The sequence below is a fragment of the Scleropages formosus genome, chromosome 1, assembly GCF_900964775.1.
Source record: "Scleropages formosus chromosome 1, fSclFor1.1, whole genome shotgun sequence".
NCBI classification, from domain to species: Eukaryota; Metazoa; Chordata; class Actinopteri; order Osteoglossiformes; family Osteoglossidae; genus Scleropages; species Scleropages formosus.
The window spans coordinates 10,989,525-11,009,982 of record NC_041806.1 but is presented as its reverse complement, the minus strand read 5'-3'; the positions used below and the strand labels follow the sequence as shown (position 1 = coordinate 11,009,982).

The 20,458-nt window shown below is 42.9% G+C and overlaps 1 protein-coding gene across 6 annotated transcripts in view; it reads right to left on the bottom strand.

Annotated features, from left to right (window-relative positions):
- hectd4 (HECT domain E3 ubiquitin protein ligase 4) overlaps nucleotides 1-20,458 on the bottom strand; it is a 73,163-nt gene that overhangs the window by 36,684 nt on the left and 16,021 nt on the right. For 2 of the 6 annotated variants that reach the window (XM_018752933.2, XM_018752934.2), the window contains 19 exons: nucleotides 20,110-20,238; nucleotides 19,761-19,885; nucleotides 19,196-19,349; nucleotides 14,515-14,618; nucleotides 12,639-12,843; nucleotides 11,931-12,050; nucleotides 11,735-11,839; nucleotides 11,135-11,298; nucleotides 10,807-11,049; nucleotides 9,994-10,186; nucleotides 8,629-8,733; nucleotides 8,440-8,528; nucleotides 7,749-7,915; nucleotides 4,350-4,485; nucleotides 3,876-4,023; nucleotides 3,443-3,609; nucleotides 1,291-1,437; nucleotides 1,011-1,195; nucleotides 73-226 (listed from right to left, as the gene is read on the bottom strand). In XM_018752933.2, coding sequence (XP_018608449.2) covers nucleotides 73-226; nucleotides 1,011-1,195; nucleotides 1,291-1,437; nucleotides 3,443-3,609; nucleotides 3,876-4,023; nucleotides 4,350-4,485; nucleotides 7,749-7,915; nucleotides 8,440-8,528; nucleotides 8,629-8,733; nucleotides 9,994-10,186; nucleotides 10,807-11,049; nucleotides 11,135-11,298; nucleotides 11,735-11,839; nucleotides 11,931-12,050; nucleotides 12,639-12,843; nucleotides 14,515-14,618; nucleotides 19,196-19,349; nucleotides 19,761-19,885; nucleotides 20,110-20,238 — 2,840 coding nt within the window. The remainder of the gene's footprint in view (nucleotides 1-72; nucleotides 227-1,010; nucleotides 1,196-1,290; nucleotides 1,438-3,442; nucleotides 3,610-3,875; nucleotides 4,024-4,349; nucleotides 4,486-7,748; nucleotides 7,916-8,439; nucleotides 8,529-8,628; nucleotides 8,734-9,993; nucleotides 10,187-10,806; nucleotides 11,050-11,134; nucleotides 11,299-11,734; nucleotides 11,840-11,930; nucleotides 12,051-12,638; nucleotides 12,844-14,514; nucleotides 14,619-19,195; nucleotides 19,350-19,760; nucleotides 19,886-20,109; nucleotides 20,239-20,458) is intronic. The other 4 variants (XM_029258961.1, XM_029259057.1, XM_029258993.1 and 1 more) reach the window with 2 other exon arrangements.

The window sequence follows — 20,458 nt, the reverse complement described above, 5'->3', positions numbered from 1 at the left end:
CTCTGCTCATTTACATTCTTCAGACAAACTAAACACTAAGAGGAGTGCTCTGCTGCGCTGCTGACCACCTACCTGGACAAGTCATTGAGCAGACTGAGCACATCCTGCAGTGCATCGTTGCCTGCTGCCTGGTTGCCACAGCACTCTGTGGCTCGGGCCAGGTGGTTTGTCAGCAAGCTGGACACCTGGCGTGCCAATCCAGAATGCACTGCATCTGAGGAGCCCCCTGGGGATGTAGGATGACAGTGGATCAGGGTCAAAGGTCACTGCTTAGAGTCACCACAGTTTTACAGAAAGTACACCAATATAAAGCACATTTCCTTACAGAGTGACACCATGAAAGTAGAATGGTAAAAATTACTTTGCTTTCTTCTGCTCTTTGTGGTCTTAAAACAGAAGATTACTCACTTTATTATTCAAACTATTTCTATTTAACAAATACCTGCAATCCTACAGTCAATGCTAGATTCACTTGAGCAAGCTACTTACTCTAAATATCCAGCCATCCACACAACAGAGCAACATAACTCACTCTACAAACCCAGGGAACAGCACTTGGAGCAAACCCACACAAACATGGAGACAACACACCAACTCTACACAGATAACCTGTGTGATAACCCCGGCGCTATAAAGCAGCAGCACTTTCATGCCATCTCCCACTAGTGGACTATACCTTACCCTTTGCCTCATATGACCCATAATAAAGGCTGTTCAAAGATGGTCCTTACCATTGCTTTCATATGGAAAGACATTACACACACTTTCATAAGTCAGCCTACTCCACCTCCATCACTGACCACTGTTATGAACTAAATCCAATCTATTCACCAAATTAAAGTTTTATAAGGATATGAATGAGATGTAAATGTAAGGTATGTCAGACCAAAAATCACATAAGAGTTTGATTAATGCAACAATAAAGAGCACATAGCGCCGTGAATGGTGTTCTTGGTGCTGCTTTTAGTCCTGCAGCACTCTGTTCTCCCTTAGGGCGTGCAGTAGCGTACCTTCCACCTTCTCCCACTCAATGCAGCGGTTGGCCAGAACCTGGAAGGCGGCCCAGGCCATGGTGGCCACTTTCTGTTTGCGGGTTTGCTTCTCATTGCAACTGCTGTCACGCTGGCCACTCAGGCTGCACAGGCGGTCCATTAGCTGTACCAGACCGCTGCGCACCAGGCACTGCTCCTCACTCCTGCAGATACACAGACAGTAAATCACTCACTCACTCACTCACACACACACACACGCATGTATACAGTGAGGTGGGGCTGGGAGCTGAGGCCTCACCTTGTGTAAGGGATGGTGCACAGTAGGCCGATACTGTTGGAGCAGGCTATAGGGTAACGAGCGCACAGTGACACCACAGACGTCATGGTCTCCCCGAACGCCTCCTGTACCTGCTCCACCATGCCACCGCAGGTTAGCTCCTCAATCCTGAGGAGGCAGAACACCCTGCATACAGTCTACATTCATAGATAATGCAGCACCAAGTCCAGAGGCAGAGTAAGAGAAAACCTGAGAGAGGAGACCTGCTCCTTATATCTTCTATCCTCTCAAATGCTAACACTAGCACAGAATAAACTTCAGATGCCAGCTGAAAACACTGACAAAGTTGGTTAATGTCTACAGAGAGGTGGTTGTTTCTTTAATGCTGGGAACTCACCATCATACTGAAAAACTTGCTCATTTCATCTACCTCATCCACCAAGAGCCTGAGAGTAATAATTAACTGAAGTCTCTTACTCAACACATCAAACCCAAAACATAGTCCTGCAGCTACATCTTGCATAATATACAGAAGATTCACCCTTCTCTCACAATAAACTCAATACAACTCCTGGTCCAGGCCATGGTGATATCCTGCCTAGACTACTGCAGCTTTCTCCAGTCTGTCCTTTGCGCTCAAATCTCTCCAGCTGACGCAGAACACTGCTGCACATTGTGTTTGACCTGCCGAAATGTTCCCATGTATCCCCCCTCCTTGCCTCACTGCACTGGCTCCCTATAGCTGTATAGATAAAATTCAAGATTCTGGTTACAGCCTACAAAACCCATCAACAGATCTGCTCCCAATATCTACAAAACTTGATCACGTGCTACCGCCAAACCAGACTACTATGCTCCTCTATCTCTGCTCACTTGGTGGACTCACACACACAAGAGGTCCAAAATCAAAAGCGCAAAGGTTTTTGGTTTTGGCGTCGATGTGTTGTAATAATCTCCCCCTCTCACTTAGAACTGCTGAATTTCTCTCTACATTTAAAAAGGATCTGAAAATTCACTTTTCAGTATGATCTCCTAAGTGCATGATGAATGTGTACATTTCAATTATGTTTAAAAAAAATAATGGAACGCTTTTATGTATCTACTCTTGCAATGTGTACTGGTTCATATGATCATATCAGTACGTTATAAATGGACTATACTCAAAAATCACAGGTCTGAAGCTAGATCTCTCCTTCTGTTGATTTAATGCAGTTTTTGTATGTCGCTCTGGAGAAAAGCAGCCACTAAATAAATATACACTGAACATTTTACAGTATCCCAAACACATTGCAGTCCTTGCATTGCAACAGCTAGTTTGAAGTGCCATTCTGGTACGGAGTCAGAGCAGGGAAATGCGGGCTCTTTACATTACACCATCTGCGGATGGTACGTTGAGTAACAGCGACAGAACAGTTAGTGTTATAAAAGTTATAACATCTGAAGTGGACATAACTGCATGTAAGTGGACATAAGTACAGGAATATGCAGGATGTATGCGAGTTAGCAAATAGAGTACACTATGTCCTCATCTTACAAGCATCTAACTTACTGTCAAAGATACCAACATTATTCCATTTATAAATTTACAATGTCAATGTAAATGGTATTTTATTAGTTTGCTCATTTTCAAGATCAGTCATCTGCGCTGCTCAAGCCAGTAGTCAAACGCAAACAGAATGGGAAACTGTGACCAGATTAAAACTCCTTTCTACAGTGTTTATAGGTTGTGTCTGGTATTTGTTCCTGATTCCCGTTTGCTCCTGCTTGGTACCTGATCAACAAGATGACATATGTGGCACATTTTTTTGAATGGCGCAGTCAAAAATTGGCTTGAATAGCAATCTGAATAGACAAGGAATTTTTATCCTAATTTTGAATTGGTTTTAATTGTAATGTAGTTGAAAGTTAATAATGTTAAAACCCTCAAAGTATATTTTTCTCTAGTGAAAAATATATTGGACACTTTTACTGAACCTAGCCTAAGAATACATTGAAGAATGTCTGATAATATGCTTTCATTGATTGTGACAAAATAATTGGATTTAAAACAAATAGACTTGCAGGTCTAACCGTATTCCTGAGGACACAGTGTACTTGAACATGTGTGCAAATGTGTTCAACTGTGTATATCAGTAGGGTGTGACTGTATAGAGAGAAAGAGTGTCTAGTCTACCTAGGCCCACCCTGGAGCACCATGGTGACAGGTCCCACAAGGTGTGTGACCCCACCCACTCTGACAGCAGCTGTCAGTAGCTCCCGCATGTGGACGAGGGCCTGCTTGCGAGTGTTACCGCGTCTCCAACGTGTCTGTGCTGCCGACAGGAAGCTGCTGCTGGACACCTGCAGGGAAAAGCAGAGCCACACCGTCAGGTACAGCACACACAGGATACCTTTGGCCAACCTAGCACATTAATAAACCAGAAGGTATAAAAATTTAAACGGCACTTGGGTCTAAGAGACTGTCCATTTTAAACCTTAAAAGGCATATATTTGTTATGCCTCTGGACAAACTAACCATAATTTTCATTTTACTTTTTTGCAAAAAAGGAATACATAAATATAAAAAAAAAAAAAAAAAAACCCCACACACACACAAACAGGCTTACAGCTTGGTCGGGTGTGGTCCCAATGAAGGCAAAGAGCTGCCCCAGCAGTACACTGTAGGTGGGTTTGTCCCTGCTGTCCTCGATGGTCAGTGACTGCAGCAGGGTGAAGGAGGTGCTACGGTGGCTGGTGGGATGATGGCGCCTCCTGCTGGACAAGTACAAGCAGAACACAGGGTTGCATCACCGATGAGCTAAGTACCACAGCCTTTACAGCCAATCCTTGTCTCACACACAGACTCACTAGCACTAACACAGAGTGAAGCAACACACCCACCCTTCAGTCAGCCAGTTTCAATAATCCCTTAAACATATTTTAAAAAACTGAGCAGATACAAAATATGAAATATGGTCAGATAGCGTTTTAGTTGATGCTAAATGCTTGCTGTATAAATGCTTGTTTTTATGTTGTCTTTAACAGCCTCCTGACAGGACGCCCCCCCACCGTACCATGAAGTAGACATGTTTGTGACCAACCTTTGGCTGCCATGGGTGAACTCCAGGTCCTGGTTGGCAATCATTTCTAGGTCAGAGGGTGCAGACATGCTGCGCAGGAAGACTGGTTGTTTCACTGCGGGTGTCATGGTCTTCGTGTCAGATACGGATTTGCAGGCTAAACTCAAAGACAGAGGTATGCAGTGAATCAGCGTGTAGACTGTGACCATGCTGTTACAACACACACATTTCTCCTGAGAGCATAACATGAATGCAATATTACAGGAAAGGCTGAGTTGAACTTGTAGCTGCCCCATTCCATAATCCACTTCGTGAAAGCATCCAGAACCCACCTCCAGGCCTGTATCCAGCCCCCCACCACACATACCCTTCTGCACATACTTCCTCGGGTCCCATTTTTACCCTTTGTCCATTTACAGTACATGCAGTCCTTGGATTATAAACAAGTTCTGTGTCCTCAGTCTATCCTTAAGTCGGTATGGTGGGTATTTAACGTTAGTTTGTCAAATGCTTGTCTTAGTGTTTTTTTTTAATGTATAGAAAGATACATATACTAAAACACTTCCAGATATATTAAAGATGTTTTAGTGTAACAATACAGTAATAACAATGATACAATATAATGATGTAATGATAACTGATGATAATAAGAAATGAAACTATAGAATATATAATACGGATACATAGAAGGATAATAGATGTTACTACTTTTATGACTAACAGAGGACATGGAGGAGGCTGGACCCAATTGCAGGATCGTTTATTCAGAACCAAACGAGTAGACGTGTTCTTGTGGTTGGAGACGGGCGAATAGTATTAGGCAAACTAACGATAGGCAAACTAACAGGCAAGGATCGAATTCATGGTTAAGGGACAAGGTAGGCGGTCGTTATCAAAAAGATGTGGATCGGGACTGGGGAACAATGAGGGACAGGACTTGGAAGAGCAACGCGAGCAGAGGGGATGGTTGTCTAGAATGAGATTCTGCAATCTGGAAGAGGTTGAGAAGTTTCTTTTATAGCAGAGTGCCGGGTATGTGTGTACGGGCAAAACATTAAAGAAACTTTAATGTTCCCTTTTCCAATGCTCATTGGCATTTCACTTTTCCCCTTATTTCCACTTTAGTTTCAGTTGATTGTGATGCATCAAAGCAAAGGGAAACAATCATTTGAATCACATTTATGCTTTAGTGCCATGGTTAGGAGGTACAGTGCCCTCCCCTAATATTGGCATCCTTCGCAAATGAACAAAAAAGCCTTTATTGTTTAACGTTCGGATCTTTTGTAAAAAAATTCACAAAAATACTCTGCTCTTATGGATATCAAACAATTGCAAACACAGGTTCATCCAAAAAAAAAAAAAAAAAAAAAAAAAAAAAAAAAAAAAAAAGTTAAACACACACCACAATTATTGGCACCCCTATGAACTCATAAGAAAACTATATTTGAAGTATATTCCCACAGGTATTTTACATTTTTTCAGTACACCTGGGTGACTAGGAACAGGAAATTGTTCAACCATAACTTCCTGTTTCACAGGGGTATAAATATGAGGTAACATATAGGCCAAATTCCCTTAGTCATTCATCACAATGTGTAAGACCAAAGAATATAGCTTTGATGTGCGGCAAAAGGTTGAGCTTCAAAAAATGGAAAGTGGCTATAAGAAAATAGAAAAAGCATTGAAAATGCCCATTTCCACCATCAGGGCAATAATTAGGAAGTTCCAGTCAACTGGCAATGTTATGAATCAACGTGGAAAAGGACGTGTGTCTATATTGTCTCAACACACTGTGAAGAGGATAGTTCCAGTGGCCAAAAAATCTCCAAGGATCACAGGTGGAGAATTGCAGAAGTTAGTTGCGTCTTGGGGTCAGAAAGTCTCAAAGTACAATTCCAACATCACCTACATCACCACAAGTTGTTTAACAAAAAAGCCTCTACTCTCATCCAAAAACAAGCAAGCATCTTCAGTTTGCCAGAAACTACTGGAATTTCAAATGGGATCGGGTTCTATGGTCAGATGAAACCAAAATAGAGCTTTTTGGCAATAAACACCAGAGGTGGGTTTGATGCACACAGAGAGGTAGCCATATGGAAAAGTACCTCATGTTCACAGTTAAATATGGTGGTGGCTCTTTAATGTTTTGGGGCTGTTTTTCTGCCAGAGGACCTGCACATTTTGTTAGGATACATGGCATCATGGACCCTATCAAATATCAACAGAGATTAAATGAAAACCTGACTGCCTCTGCCAGAAAGCTTAAAATGGGCCGTGGTTGAATCTTCCAGCAGGACAATGATCCAAAACGTACATCAAAAATCAACACAAAAATGGTTTACTGACCACAAAATCAAGGTCCTGCCATAGCCATCCCAGTCCCCCTGACCTGAACCCCATAGAAAACCTGTGGGATGAACTGAAAAGGAGAGTCCACCAGCGTTGACCTCAAAATCTGAAGGATCTGGAGATTCTGTATGAAAGAACGGTCCGAGATCCCTTGCCATGTATTACCAACCTCATCAGGCATTATAGAAGATTCAGAGCTGTTATCTTGGCAAAGGGAGGTAGCACAAAGTATTGACTAAAAGGTTGCCAATAATTGTGGCACACATTTAACAAAGTTTTTTTTTTCCTTTTTTTTTTTTTGGATAAACCTGTGTTGTGCTTGCAATTGTTTGATATCCATGAGAGCAAAGTATTTTTTGTGAATTTTGGAACAAAAGATCAAAACAAAGAATTTTTCACAGCCTCCTTTGCTCATATTTACCAAGGGTGCCAATATTAGCGGAGGGCACTGTAAAAGGTTAAAGCAGGAGGTAAAAACAAAAAAAAAAAAAAAAAAAAAATAAAGCCAAATACAATAACACACAAGACTTAACAGCAACGGGGGCCAACTGAAAAGGAAGTCTGTCATACCTCGGGCTCACGTGTTTCACCCACGAGCCGACAAACTGCTGTACACGCCAATGTTTTGATGCGGTCACAAAGTAGCGCCCTTTTGTTATTACGAACCATTATATGTACAGTAACTAATTTTTAAATATAAAAGGCTTAATTATGAAGTTCTACTTTGTCACTTAAGGGTGACAAAAAAAAAAATTAGCTTCTGGTCAGTAAGGGGGTTGTTCGTAACTATGGGTTGTACACAAGTCGGACATTCGTAATCCAGAGACTGACTGACTATATCAGTAGACATTTTTTCTAATTTTATCATACACAGTTACTTAACGTCAAACAAGGTATTCCACTTCACAAGATTCTCAAATATGTTAAGAAAAGCTAACTGCTCAGGTCTTAGGGAGACTTGTCAGTAAAATGGTTTTAAAAGTACAACAGAAAGACCACCCCAGGCAAGCACCTTAACCACTCTGTTGCAGTAAAGTCTAGTTACGGATTCAAAGGCTGCGGGAGAGCCACCTGATGTGCTGGTGGGGGTCCCAGTGAGACTGCGGGAGTGCGGAGCAATAGTGACGTGCAGCAGTAGCTCCGTTCGGTTCATCAGGCTCTTGACCAGTGCCTTTGTCTTGGCCAGCGGGGCAGGAAGCCTCTGCTGGATGGAGTTCACTTCATGGAAGAACTTCTCCCTGGGCAGAGGAACACACATGCAACACACACACACACAGCTGTCAGCACCACCACTCTGCAGTTCAGCAAATAGTCGAGACTAAACATGAGCTTTGCAATATACAATAAAGACACCTGGCTAGAACATCAGTTTTAAAATTTCATAATGTAAATATTCTTCTTTGTGTTAATGGTTGATTTATTGGGTATATTGAAAGATAGGTTCAGTAGTTCTATTTTAACTTAAAATAGCAAAGAAACCTATTGGCCAATACACCATGTCAACAATCAGAAAAACTGCATCACACACTGAGCCCTCCCCTGTATAAATATATGTACTTCTGATAAGTAAATATCTTATGTACTTCTCTCCATTTTGTCATTGTATGCATCTTATACACTGTACAGTGCTGTAACTGAGCAGAATTTCTCTGTGGGATGATTGATTTTATTCATTCAAAACGGAACACTGTTTACACATTTAAAGAATAAAAGGGAGGAGAAAAATAAACAAAAAACACACAATTCAATGTGGATTACGCACCTAAGAGCCAGAACAACATTTTCAAGATCACTGCAGTCTAAAGGGACTTCTTTCAGGGAACAAAGTAATTCCACCTCCTTGATTTTGTTCTGGAGAGTAAACCAGTAAGCACAGTTAAATATCTGGTGTCTTAACATATGATGAACATATGATGCTGGGTGAGATGTTAAATGGAGGCAAGTGGAGCACCTCAAAGAAGTGGTAGTCCTGGAAGAAGGGGCCATTGTTTTCCAGCTTGCCCTGCTGTGCCTCCTCCACCTCATTCTGCCACTTCTGCTCCAGCTCTGCCACACTCTGGATGACCGGAACACAAACACACGTTATACTTAATTGGTATTTTGCTGACACCTTTATCCTTCGTAAGAGTGACTTATACTGCAATCAGTCACTCATCTATACACTAGAGCAATGTAATATATACTGTAATGATGACGTATTATGGTGGAGACTAAGGGGTTGCTCCTCCCCTCGGTCCTCTCTCCCGTGCGCGCGCAGGCTGATATACTTGGCTGTGTACACATTTTGTGCCTTGCACGTTTTGGAGTTTACTTTAATGTTGTTTATTTTATCGTAAAGACAGCTGTGTGAAATATGTGTCATCCATAGTTGCCTACAAGATATTAAAAAGAGCTTCCTTTTTTCCGTGTCCGTCTGGGTTTATATAATTATACGCCTTTCTGGAATCCACGTGAGGATCTGGGCTAACTCATTAGCCAGATCGTTACAATACACAAAATAGCTGAGTCACAGGAAACCATAGCACTCTGAAAAAACCAATAGAAAACATGGGCATAACATACAAGCTCCACATAGACCAAGCCTTATTCGAACTCACAAGCCAGGAGCCGTGAGATACTAGCTCTACAATGTTCTACTGATCATTATTTCACTTGTCAAAAGTAATAATTTCATACATTTATCCAGTACGGTATTTTTAGTAGAACAATTCAGGTGTCTAGGTGTCTTAACAGACATGCTGGAAACCACAACCTTTAGTTCAGTGGCAAAAAGGACCCATGCAACATCTTCACCTTTGAGTGCCTAAGCACCACTGAAATCTCGTTTTTTGAATCCACAGTTGAAGATTGTCCTGAATACAGGTGCTGCGAGTTGATCACAAGACCCGTAAGTAATTTAACACATTGACAAGAGTGAGCTCATGAGCGTACACGTCAAACAACTCTCTGTTAGTGGTTAGCATCAAGGACTGATGCTACATGTTAATTTGAGCTTCGGTCTGAAAGGAAGGAGGCCAAGTTACAGCTGAACACTGAGGACAATGTTTCCAGTTGCAGTAAAAATAAGAACACTGCTCTGGAACTCCTGGCACAAACTCTGAACCCAAATTGCTCCCATACAATAATAATCAGCCAAATAAACATTCAACATGGAAACGGAGGTCATAAGAATTTCTAGCTACTCCGTGTCACTTATGAGAAAAGTGGCCTCAAGGAAGTTAAAATTAATTTAATTCAGCAAATGAAGAGAAGTGACAGCCTACAGAGGACCATGATACTTTTCACAACACATTTTTAGGAATGCGGGCACAGACACCTGCAGCTGCCGTTCCATGGCGTTGATCTTCTTGAAGGTCTCAGCCATGATCTTACAGAGCAGGTCGTGTTCCTCAGCATGCTCTTCGCGGTACTGGAAGTTGACCAGCGACTGCAGAGTGTCAACTAACCCCAGGTGCTTGATTACGCAGGACACAATCACCTCCTCGATCACGTCCGGCCGGATCACCTCCCTGTTTGAATCCGGGAAGCAGAGGGGAATGGGTGAGACTGAAGGATGAAAGTCACGCTGCACTAACTGGTTGCGCAGGTACGTTTTCTTATTTCATCAGAATCAGACAATTCACCAAATCATCATCATGGTTAATGATCCCAAAACTCATGTTTGAAATGAGAGGGGTACTTAACTGGCCCATAATTAGTTAGAAGCACAATGAATAACGACCTTGGGCATACTGTCACTTGCAAAGCAGCAACAAACTGTTGACTAACACTGCTGACCATCCCTCCTTTGCCCTGCCCAGAAGTTACATTTTGTTTGATTATAAGGTCATTATTGGGGGTCACCTGACTGTATATATAAAACACTATTGACTCTTCTTCTCACTTTCACTGCAATGAAATGCTACCTTGACTGGCAATGAAATGCGCGCAGAGACAATGCCAAGCTTGGTGTTCACCTAATAAATTAATCCTCCTAGGCTAGAGCTCCAACTTAGTTTATTCCACTGTTATGACTGCCAAACAACACAGAATGTAGCAGATGTAGGAAGTGCTTTGACCAGCAGAGCTTCTCACTATTCATTCAAGTGTTCAGGCAAAAGACACAGGGATTCACAGACTGGCTCCTTACTTTATGCTTGGCCGAAACTGGGGACGTGCTCTGCCCGACACCTCCCGCAAGCGGCCCATGATGCCTGGGGGAAGACGGATGCGTGGCAGGTCATAGGCCCCTGGCATGAGCCCAGGTGGTGGCACTAGCACATCAGTGGGGTAGGTGAATTCCCGGTCCTCCTCGATGGTGAGAGGCAAAGGCGAGGGGCTAGGTGTGAGTGCTGGCGAGATGGCACCATTGGCCTCTACCTGCCACTGGCACCTTGGGGAAACAAAAGCATGACATTAGAAGGGATATGGGTGGTCCCCAGCCTCATGTTGGTAATGGGGGGGAGGTAGGATTCCACCTCTGCAGCAGTTTGGAGCACAGCAGATCCTGGCAGGCCTCTTCTTCCCGGGTGATTTCAGGCCCATTGTACAGGATGCGCAGCATGGAGCAGGCCAGCACTGACAAGCCCAGTGCCAGGTCAGCCAGGAAAGGCAGGCCTCCAGACACATCCTCTGAGGACTCCTGTAGGACAGAGGATCAGTAATGGGAAAGGGCAAATAGGAAGCAAATCGTGGAGGAGGCAGGGAGGGAAAGAAAAAGAGACTGATTGAATCAAAGAACAAAGGAATGTTCTCCTTCATTCTAAAGATGACACCAAGAGAAGCACAAAAACAGTGTGGTAGAGAAAGTAAAAAAAAATGACAAGCCTAATCATTCTTAAGATTGTTCCATTCATCCACAATTACAGCAGTATGAAACCTTTCAGGGTCAATATCATGTATTACTATACACTAGTGTTATGCAAATAAAAATGAAACAACGATGAAACTTTTTAACACAAAAAACATTTAAACCTGAAAGAATAATTAATTATTAACCATTAACCTATGAATTCCATGAATACTCCCAATACCCCCTAACCTTTCAGCCATATGCTTGCATTTGGGCAGCAGCTTACCTGTGCGCGCACCGTACAAGAGAAACCCCACATAGCCTTGTCAGGAGTGTTGTGCTCCCGGCCACTGCGCATCTCAAAGGAAAAAGTTACTGTGTCGCCTTCCACCTGCAATAAGGAAATTTAGATAAATGAGCTGTCACGGGAAAATGCCGCTGCCTCCCCGAAGCAACAGCACACTACTCCTCAGAGTGCCCACCTTAACCAGATCCTTGGGCCATCCCGTGCCGAGCACACTGCGACTGCCATAGCCTAGAGTGTTTCCCCCGTACTCGGTCACCTTGCGGCTGTTGGTGTTCGGACCGGCGTAGATCACCAGCTGGGACAGACCAGAGCACCAGCAGAAGTTGGACAAAAAGAAGTAATAAAATCAGGGAAATCTTGATTAAAAGCAATCACATAAATATTTGAATATGGTACAGTTTACACCCAGATGTGATACAAATCTGAATCAGACTAATTCTATCATAAATTCAATCCCACCTCATAACCCACACAATGTTGATCAAACACTATTCTATTACACTGAAAACACTAAAAGCTGGCTTTCTAGATACCTTAACGTGTTGTTACTTTGACATTTGAAATTATTGCTGTAATTTTGTTCAAATTTTAAGTTTTACTTATTTGAAAACAATGCAATTTAAAAAAAAAAAAAAAAAAAAAAAAAAAAAAAACACCTTCTCCCCAACTTTTCATAACCTAATTACAATGAGACTTCCCGGCAATTTTCTGTCGACAACTAATCAGCTCCTGTAGCTTTAGTTGCTCCACCCTCTCAACGCTGCAAAACACTGAGAGGTTGGTGATGTGAGTAACCAGCAGCTCACATTACTGCAAAACCAGACTTATAACAGAATGTATGTTTATGTCTGCCTGCCCCTGGGAGCCAAGAGGGATTGTGCACCTTGTCATAGTCGTACTGTGAAGAACATCGGGGATCGAAGCGCAGGTACAGGCAACGTGCCCCTGGGATGTGTACAGTCTCCTTGAACTTGTAGTTGTCCCGCACTGGATGCACCGTCTCTACAGTCTTCCCTGCTGCCCATGGAGCTGGAATCTTCAGCCCTGTCAGGAATCCTGGCTCCTCGCGCTCCTCCAGGGTCCGCAGGCTGGGTGGAGAGAGCAGACGTCAGGAGAGGATGCATACATAACAGATGCAATCAGTCTCTCTCTCTCACACACACACACACACACACACACACACACCAATATACAGTCTTGCTCTGGTATTCAAACTCAGTTAATTCCTCACAATACATCTATAAATCAGAGGTCTGGACACCAAAGTGGCTATTCCTATAATTTCTAATGGGGTACAATCCACTGCCAGACCAACAATGCCCATTGCAGAACAAGTTAATTTAAAAATCATCCAAAACTGAAAAACTCAGCAACACCATTACTGTAACCTTGCTATTTTTTATATTATTCTATAATAAAGAAAACCCTCCACATCAAAACAAGTAGTTCCTCTTTCATAAGGTCCTACTGTCACTGCAGTCCAGACTCAAGTGATATCCTGCCAGCAGAGCACAAGTTTCATCCCAGTATTGAGAGATGCACAAACAGCAGTAAATTTTGTTCATTTGTGGGCTCTTGAAGAAATGCACGCCTGTAGTAAAAATCATTTAAAGGCAATGACAAAGGGGGAAGGGGAAACGCAGCAGAGCAAACCACAGGCACAATTTCCCAATATCCATACTAAGAACTATAGATAGGATGTGACATATTAGCAAATAAAACAGGGAAATGGGTTTTAAAGAGCTTGGTAAAATAGATACACTGACTGCCACAAATGTTTCTCTCAGCACTCTCAACATGCTCCTACACTGAGTATGAGGATGTGCAGAAGACTTTGCAATGCAACTTCTACTTTATTCTTGAACTGATATGTTGGCCTTCCCCAGCATGGATGCCCTGAACATCCGGTAGGATTAGCTAGGGGAACGGGGCAAGTGCCTTATTCACCTTGTATGGATGGAGATGTTTCAGTATGGACCCGATGCACTTATAGCTCAGTCTGGGTGACTGGAGATTCAGTTTTTATTTGGGTGGGGGGCGGTGGTGTAGCGGCCTTGGCTGGATCCCGCTCTCTGGCAGGTCTGGGGTTCGAGTCCTGCTTGAGGTGTCTTGCAACGGACTGGCGTCCCGTCCTGGGTGTGTCCCCTTCCCCTCCAGCCTTGCGCCCTGTGTTGCCAGGTTAGGTTCTGCCTTGTCGCGACCCCGCTCGGGAGAAGCGGTTTCAGACAGTGTGTGTGTGTGTGTGTGTGTGTGTGTGTGTGTGTGTGTGTGTGTGTGGTGCAAATTCCTGAAGTCTGCACAAGTTGATGTTTGCATGATGTAGGCTGGGCATAATCATACAGTGTCATACAGTGTACTTATACTAACCTAGATGGTATAACCTCGATGCAGTCAAGAGACACGGTAAACAAGATTTATGACGCTGCAAATGACGTAACACAGCATACCGTTTTACAGTAAACTTTAAGCACAAAGAGTACACAAATGATAAAAGTAGAGTAAATAATCCAGTAATATAGGTATTTATTATGACGTATTATGTACCTGTACAGAATTGTATGTGCTATACTTTTATAGGACTGGCAGAACAGTAGGTTTGTTTACAGCAGCACCACTATGAACGGCTATGACGTTGCTAGTCAATAAGAATTTTTCAGCTTCATTATCTCATGGAACCACTGTCGTATATGCAGTCAGTTGTTAAGCTGCGCAAGACTTTACAAGTACTGGGCCTGACTGAGGAGTAGGAGCAGTCCTACCTGTCATCAGCAGAGGGTAGCTTCCCTCTTGGTCCTGAGGGCCCACCTGTAAGTGAAGTCCCTTCAGTGAACAGTGGGGTCTGAGTCTTCAGCAGCAAGGCAGTCTGAACAAACACAGCATGACAATTCAGTCAGTGAAGGATTGAAGTAGTCACTCAAATGTTCAGTACCATTCCAGGCAGGTGTGTTCTGTTCAAGCATCTAAGCATCATAAAAATGCCTTAGAAAAGAGTGCCTTGCAAAAATATTCGAGCCACTTGTAAAGTTAGCATAATTTTCTGGATTTCAAAAGATACATACAAATGTTGCCCCAATCACTATTTTTTACTGAGATCTATTTCATACTAACAGTCTATTTCAAAAACCAAAATGAGTTATGTCCTCAGATATTAAAATAAAATGGAAAACTGAAATGTGCTGCTTACATAAGTACTGAAACCATGGTGCTTCAAAAGCTTAAAGTGGAAAATTGTTCCCAAACAAGACATTTGCCTTTTAACTGGCTATAATTGACTAACTAGATTTTTACTTATAGTTCTCACTGGTACAGTCACATTTCTGAATATAAAAATCACTCTGTGTAAAGGTCATTAGCCAGGCTGTGAACCCACTGAAAATGAAGACTAAAGAACACACTACAGAAATAAGAGAGAGTGATGCAACAAAGGTACAAAAAAAAAAAAAAAAAGTGCTTGGATGTCCCAGTGAGCACTACTGGATCCATCATCAGAAAGTGGAAGGTATATCACACCAACTAGTCTCTGTGTAAAGGTGGCCATCCGTCAAACCTCAGCGCACAAGCAAGATATAAACTGGTAAGGGAAGTGATAAAGGTGCCAGCCATCACTTTGAAGAAACTACATGGAGTCCCTGGACTACGAACAAGTTCCGTTCCTGTCTTTAAGACGAATTTTGACGCAAGTCAGAACAGTTAGGTATCTAAGCATATATATATTGTGTACCTTCCGATGCATAAAAAATATTAAATACTGCTGGGTACAATAAACCATCTTTAACATAATATTGTAATAGTAGAATGCAATGATAACTACAGTATTTATAATACGGAGAGACGACGAGAGAAAGAATGTATTAAAAAAACATTAAAGAAACTAATGTTTGCTTTTCCAGGGTTTGTTGGCATTTCACCTTTTTCTGATCGCTTTATTATTTGCACTTTAGTTTCGTTTTTGATTGTCAGATCGTATTCCAATGATCCACACCATCACTTGAGTCACATTTACGCTTTGGTGCCATGGTTAAGAGGGTAAAAACAAAAAAGTTAAAGACAAATACAGTAACACACAGGAGACACTTAACAGCAACATGGTTTGTGTCATACTGAGTGGGAGATGGAGGTGTGTGTGTGTGTGTGTGTGTGTGTGTGGACCCAACACAGGATCTTTGTCGGTACATAAGGGAGCAGGAGAGACTCGTGGTCAGGGACAGGCATGGGTCGGTTGATGCAAAAACATAGGTCTTGGGGAGAACACAATGTCATAGTCAAGGAGGCATGCAAGTGTCGGGAGTCACGGACGTCAAGAGCAGGAGTGAGGAGAACAAAGGACTTGAACCATCGACTACCTACCCGTCCGTCCACTTGAGAGAGCTGGAGAGACGGGTTTCTCGAATGAGATTCCGCAACCAGGGTACGCAGATGCGGCTTCTTTATACCCGTTGCCCTGATTTCGGGCAGGTATGTACATTGTGGGGCGAGGGCGTGGCAAAAGTGAAAAGAAAGTCTTTATCCTACCTCAGGCTCACACACCCACGAACTCAGGAACCGCTGTAGACGTGTAATGTTTTGATGTGCGTCGCACAGTAGCACACGTTTTATTACGCATCATTGTATGTACAGTACTTTGAATTTTTAATATAGTAGGCTTTACGGGGGATGGTTCGTAAGTACAGGTTGTACGTTAAATCGGATGTTTGTAACCTGGGGACTGCGTGTACAGAAGTCAGGTGCTGAAACTGGGGTACATGTGCAGGAATCTACAATCTCAAGGGCTCTCCACAACACTGGCCTGTCTGGGAGGGTGGCAAGAAAGAAGCCATTACTCAAGAATATCCATAAAAAGGTACTGCTAGAGTTTACCACAATGTATGAGAAGGACCTAGCTAGGATGTAGGAAAAGGTGAAGATGGAAAAGGTCAGATGAAACCAAGATCGATCTATTTGGCAAAATTCAAAGCACTATGTGCTGCACAAACCTAACACTGCCCATGCTTCAAAAAAAAAAAAAAAAAAACATTCTAAGATTGTAGTCTGGTGGTGGCAGCATAATGCTGCGTGGGAATCTTAAGATTAATGGAAAAATGGAACTAAATACAGGGAAATACTGCAAGAGAATCTGTTCCAGTCAGCTAAAACTGAGGCTCAGGAGAAGGTTCATCTTCCAGCAACACAACAATCTCAAGCACAAGGCCAAGGCAACGTGGAGTGGCCCAAAAACAAAAAAGTGAATGTCCTACAATGACCTTGTCAAAGGCCTGATCTCAACATTTTGCAGCACTTTTTGAAATTGTAGTCCAGAAGTGCCATCCAACCAAATCTGCCAGGAAGAATGGGACAAAATCAGTCCTGAGCAGTGTGCAAAGCTGGTTCGGACTTACCCCAAAAGATTTACAGTGCTGTGGAAAAGCCTTCTGTTTTTGTGCATCTCTCATACTAATTTTTTTCATAAATTAAAACAAAATCTAACAAAACAAAGGCAACCTGAATAGACACAAAATACAATTTATGTCTCTTCCTGGATCGGGACCTTGTCGTGGCAGAAGGGCTTGCGTGATCTTGGGATCTCCAGAGCTATATCGTCGGGAGCAGTATGCTCCTGATAGAGTCTCCCAAGGCGAACAGGTCTGGAGTGAAGATCCAGACTAGCATGATCAAAAAATTCCCATGAAAAAAGTAGACAAGACAACATTTACCTTGCCCAGAATAGGGTTACCAGGACCTACTCCTGGAGCCAGGCCTAGGGGTAGTGGTCCTAGCCTGGTGGCCAGGCAGCCCACGTAACCTGGCCTGACCAGGCTCAACCCAAAAAGGCAATGTGGGGGGGGCATGTGGGCCCACCACCTGCAAGGTCCTACATGGGTGCAATGCTTTTCAGGCAGCAGGAGGGGGTGGGGTGGCACGGGGTGTGGCACGTGGTGTCACGGCCCCTCACGGCAGAAACTGGTTCTTGGTACGTGGAATGTAACCTCACTGAGGGGGGAAGGAGCCAGAACTGGTGCAGGAGGTTGAGATACCAACTAGATATAGTTGGGCTTACCTCCACTCACAGTGTTGGCTCTGGAACCAAACTCCTTGACAGGGGGTAGTCTCTCTCCTACTCAGGAGTTGCACAGGGTGAGAGGTGCAGGTGTGGGGATACTCACAAGCCCCCAGCTGGCTGCCGTACAGTGGGAGTTTGTCCCGGTGGACAAGAGGGTCGCCTCAATACGACTTAAGGTTGCAGAGAGGAAAACTCTGTTGTGTGTGCTTACGCACCAAACAGCAGTTCAGAGTATTCAACCTTCTTAGAGAGAATGGGTGGGGCTCTGGATAGGGTCCCACCTAAAGACTCCATAGTCCTGCTGGGGGACTTCAATGCTCATGTTAGCAATGACTGAGAACTCTGGAGTGGGGTGATGGAGAACAATGGCTTACCTGATCTAAACCAGAATAGTGAAATGTTATTGGACTTCTGTGCTAGTCATAGTTTGTCCATAACAAACACCATGTTCGAACACAAGGATGCTCATAAGTGTACTTTGTACCAGAGCTCACTGGGCCAAAGGCCAATGATTGACTTTGTAGTCATTTCATCTGACTTGAGGCCTTATGTTCCGAACACTCGGGTGAAGAAAAGTTATTGATGCTAAAGGTAGCACAACCAGATTTTATGTTTAAGGGGGCAATTAGTTTTTCACATGGGTGATAGGTGTTGGATAACTTTTTTGCTTCAATTAAAAAAAAATGAAAATTCAAAACTGTATTCTGTGTTTACTCAGGTTTTATGTTGTATTTCGTTGGAAGACCTAAAACTATTTAGTGTGAGATGAACATAAAAACAGAAGAAATCAGGAGGGGGACGAACACTTTTTAAACAGCACTGCAAGTCTGTTATTGCATCCAAAAGAGGCTCAACTAAATTTTCCCATTTTCCATTTTTTTTTTTTCTATAAATCTTTTGACTAATGATTTACTTTGGCCTTCAAAATAAAGTCTTAGAGCACGGGTTTTACAAGAAAAATACTTATTGGAACAAGATATGTATCTTTTGAAATCCACAGAATTATGCCATCTTTCAAGGGGCTTGAATACTTTTGCAAGCCACTATATTAGAAAGTTTTATTTTTAAAAAAAAAAAAAAAAAAAAAAAAAAAAACCTTGCAATATATTGAATTTTAAAAATGAATAAATGGCCCTGCCTAAATGGACAATGGATTATGGTCCTGCCTAAATGGACAATTTTATCCATTTAGGCAGGGCCATACATGTACCTCTTTAAAAGAAATCCTATTAACTTGTGTAAATTAGTTCAAGTCTGGATTGAACCTTGGTTCAGATCCACCCCATAAAGATTACAATCATTTCTGTAATTCCAATTTTAAAACCAACCCTAGTGATCCCACCTCCACAGTAATGTGTGTGTATTATTGACACCTAGACACAAAGCAGCTGTTGGGAACCAACCTGGCTGGTGTAGAGGACCAGCTGCACAAGCTGTGGCATGAGAGCATCGGCCAGTGTGAGTGTCTGCAGGTTTGGATGCATCAGAGAAGTGAGCAGCACTGGCAGCAGATGTCCCAGCATAGTGGCCTTTGTCACCTGTTCCAGCCCCCTCAGTCTGGGGGGACCAGGAAGAGAACATTAGCAACCTTGATATCCACATATTCAATGCTGACTGTTACTGGCCTTGTAAAATGTGACGTCATGAAATTAAAATCTGGTCCATTTCTAGGTGGCTTACTGTGCAAACACATCTCATCTCCTTCTGCAAAGTTGAGCTAAGGTGTTCCGCTCAAGGGGAAAATAGCAGAGCCCACCACAAGGTCCTCTAACTACTTCGGTCTTCTGATTCACATTTCATCTTTGAGCACAAAGACCTAATTTAAACTGCAAGTCAAACCAAACCACCATAGCACCAAAGCCTAGAGATGAAATTCACTAAATGCCCCTAAAAGTATGATTCTGTTTTGGATGGAGGTACTGTAGCAGAAGAATCCACTCTCACAGGTGGATCATGCAGGTGCTGTACCTGGTCTCCCGGTCTGGGATTTCACTCTTGATCAGGGCAGTGGTCACCTGCTGCAAGGTCTCTAACACCTCATCACAACCCATCAAGATCTTGGCTGCCAGGGACAGGATGCTGGCCTGCAGATCCTATGGAGGAACAACAATGCGGAGGCTTCCGTAACCACTCTCCATCCAATAAAAAAAAAAAGGCAAACAGAAGCACTATTTGTGAACCAAGGAACCTAGTTCGTATCAGAATGTGTGTCAAACCTGAAGTACAGAAAATACCACACCCCAAACACAATCTCACAGGTCATCGTGCCACAAGGACAGATAGCACATCAGAATTGGTATTTAAAGGGGATGTTTACCTGTACCTTCATTGTTTCCCCTTGCAGGGAGCTGTCGCTGTCATCGCTCTCGTCAGGCCGAATCAGAACCATGTTGCTTAGCAGATGGTTCTGAACAGCCATGAGGTAGCGTAGGCTGGGAGAGGCCACCTGGGTAGTAGGGCAGTACCTGTCATCACTCCACACTTTGAAACTTGCTCACTGATCAATGTCAGTCTGTTTCAGGGGCCCTAATGGTGTAGGACTAATCAATGTTTGCATGTCAAACTAGATAAAGGCAGTAAATCAACAAAACAACCTACAATATAACAATATCCTGGAGTAACTTTGAAAACCTGCAAGTACTTACAATAAACTTATCAGTACTTTA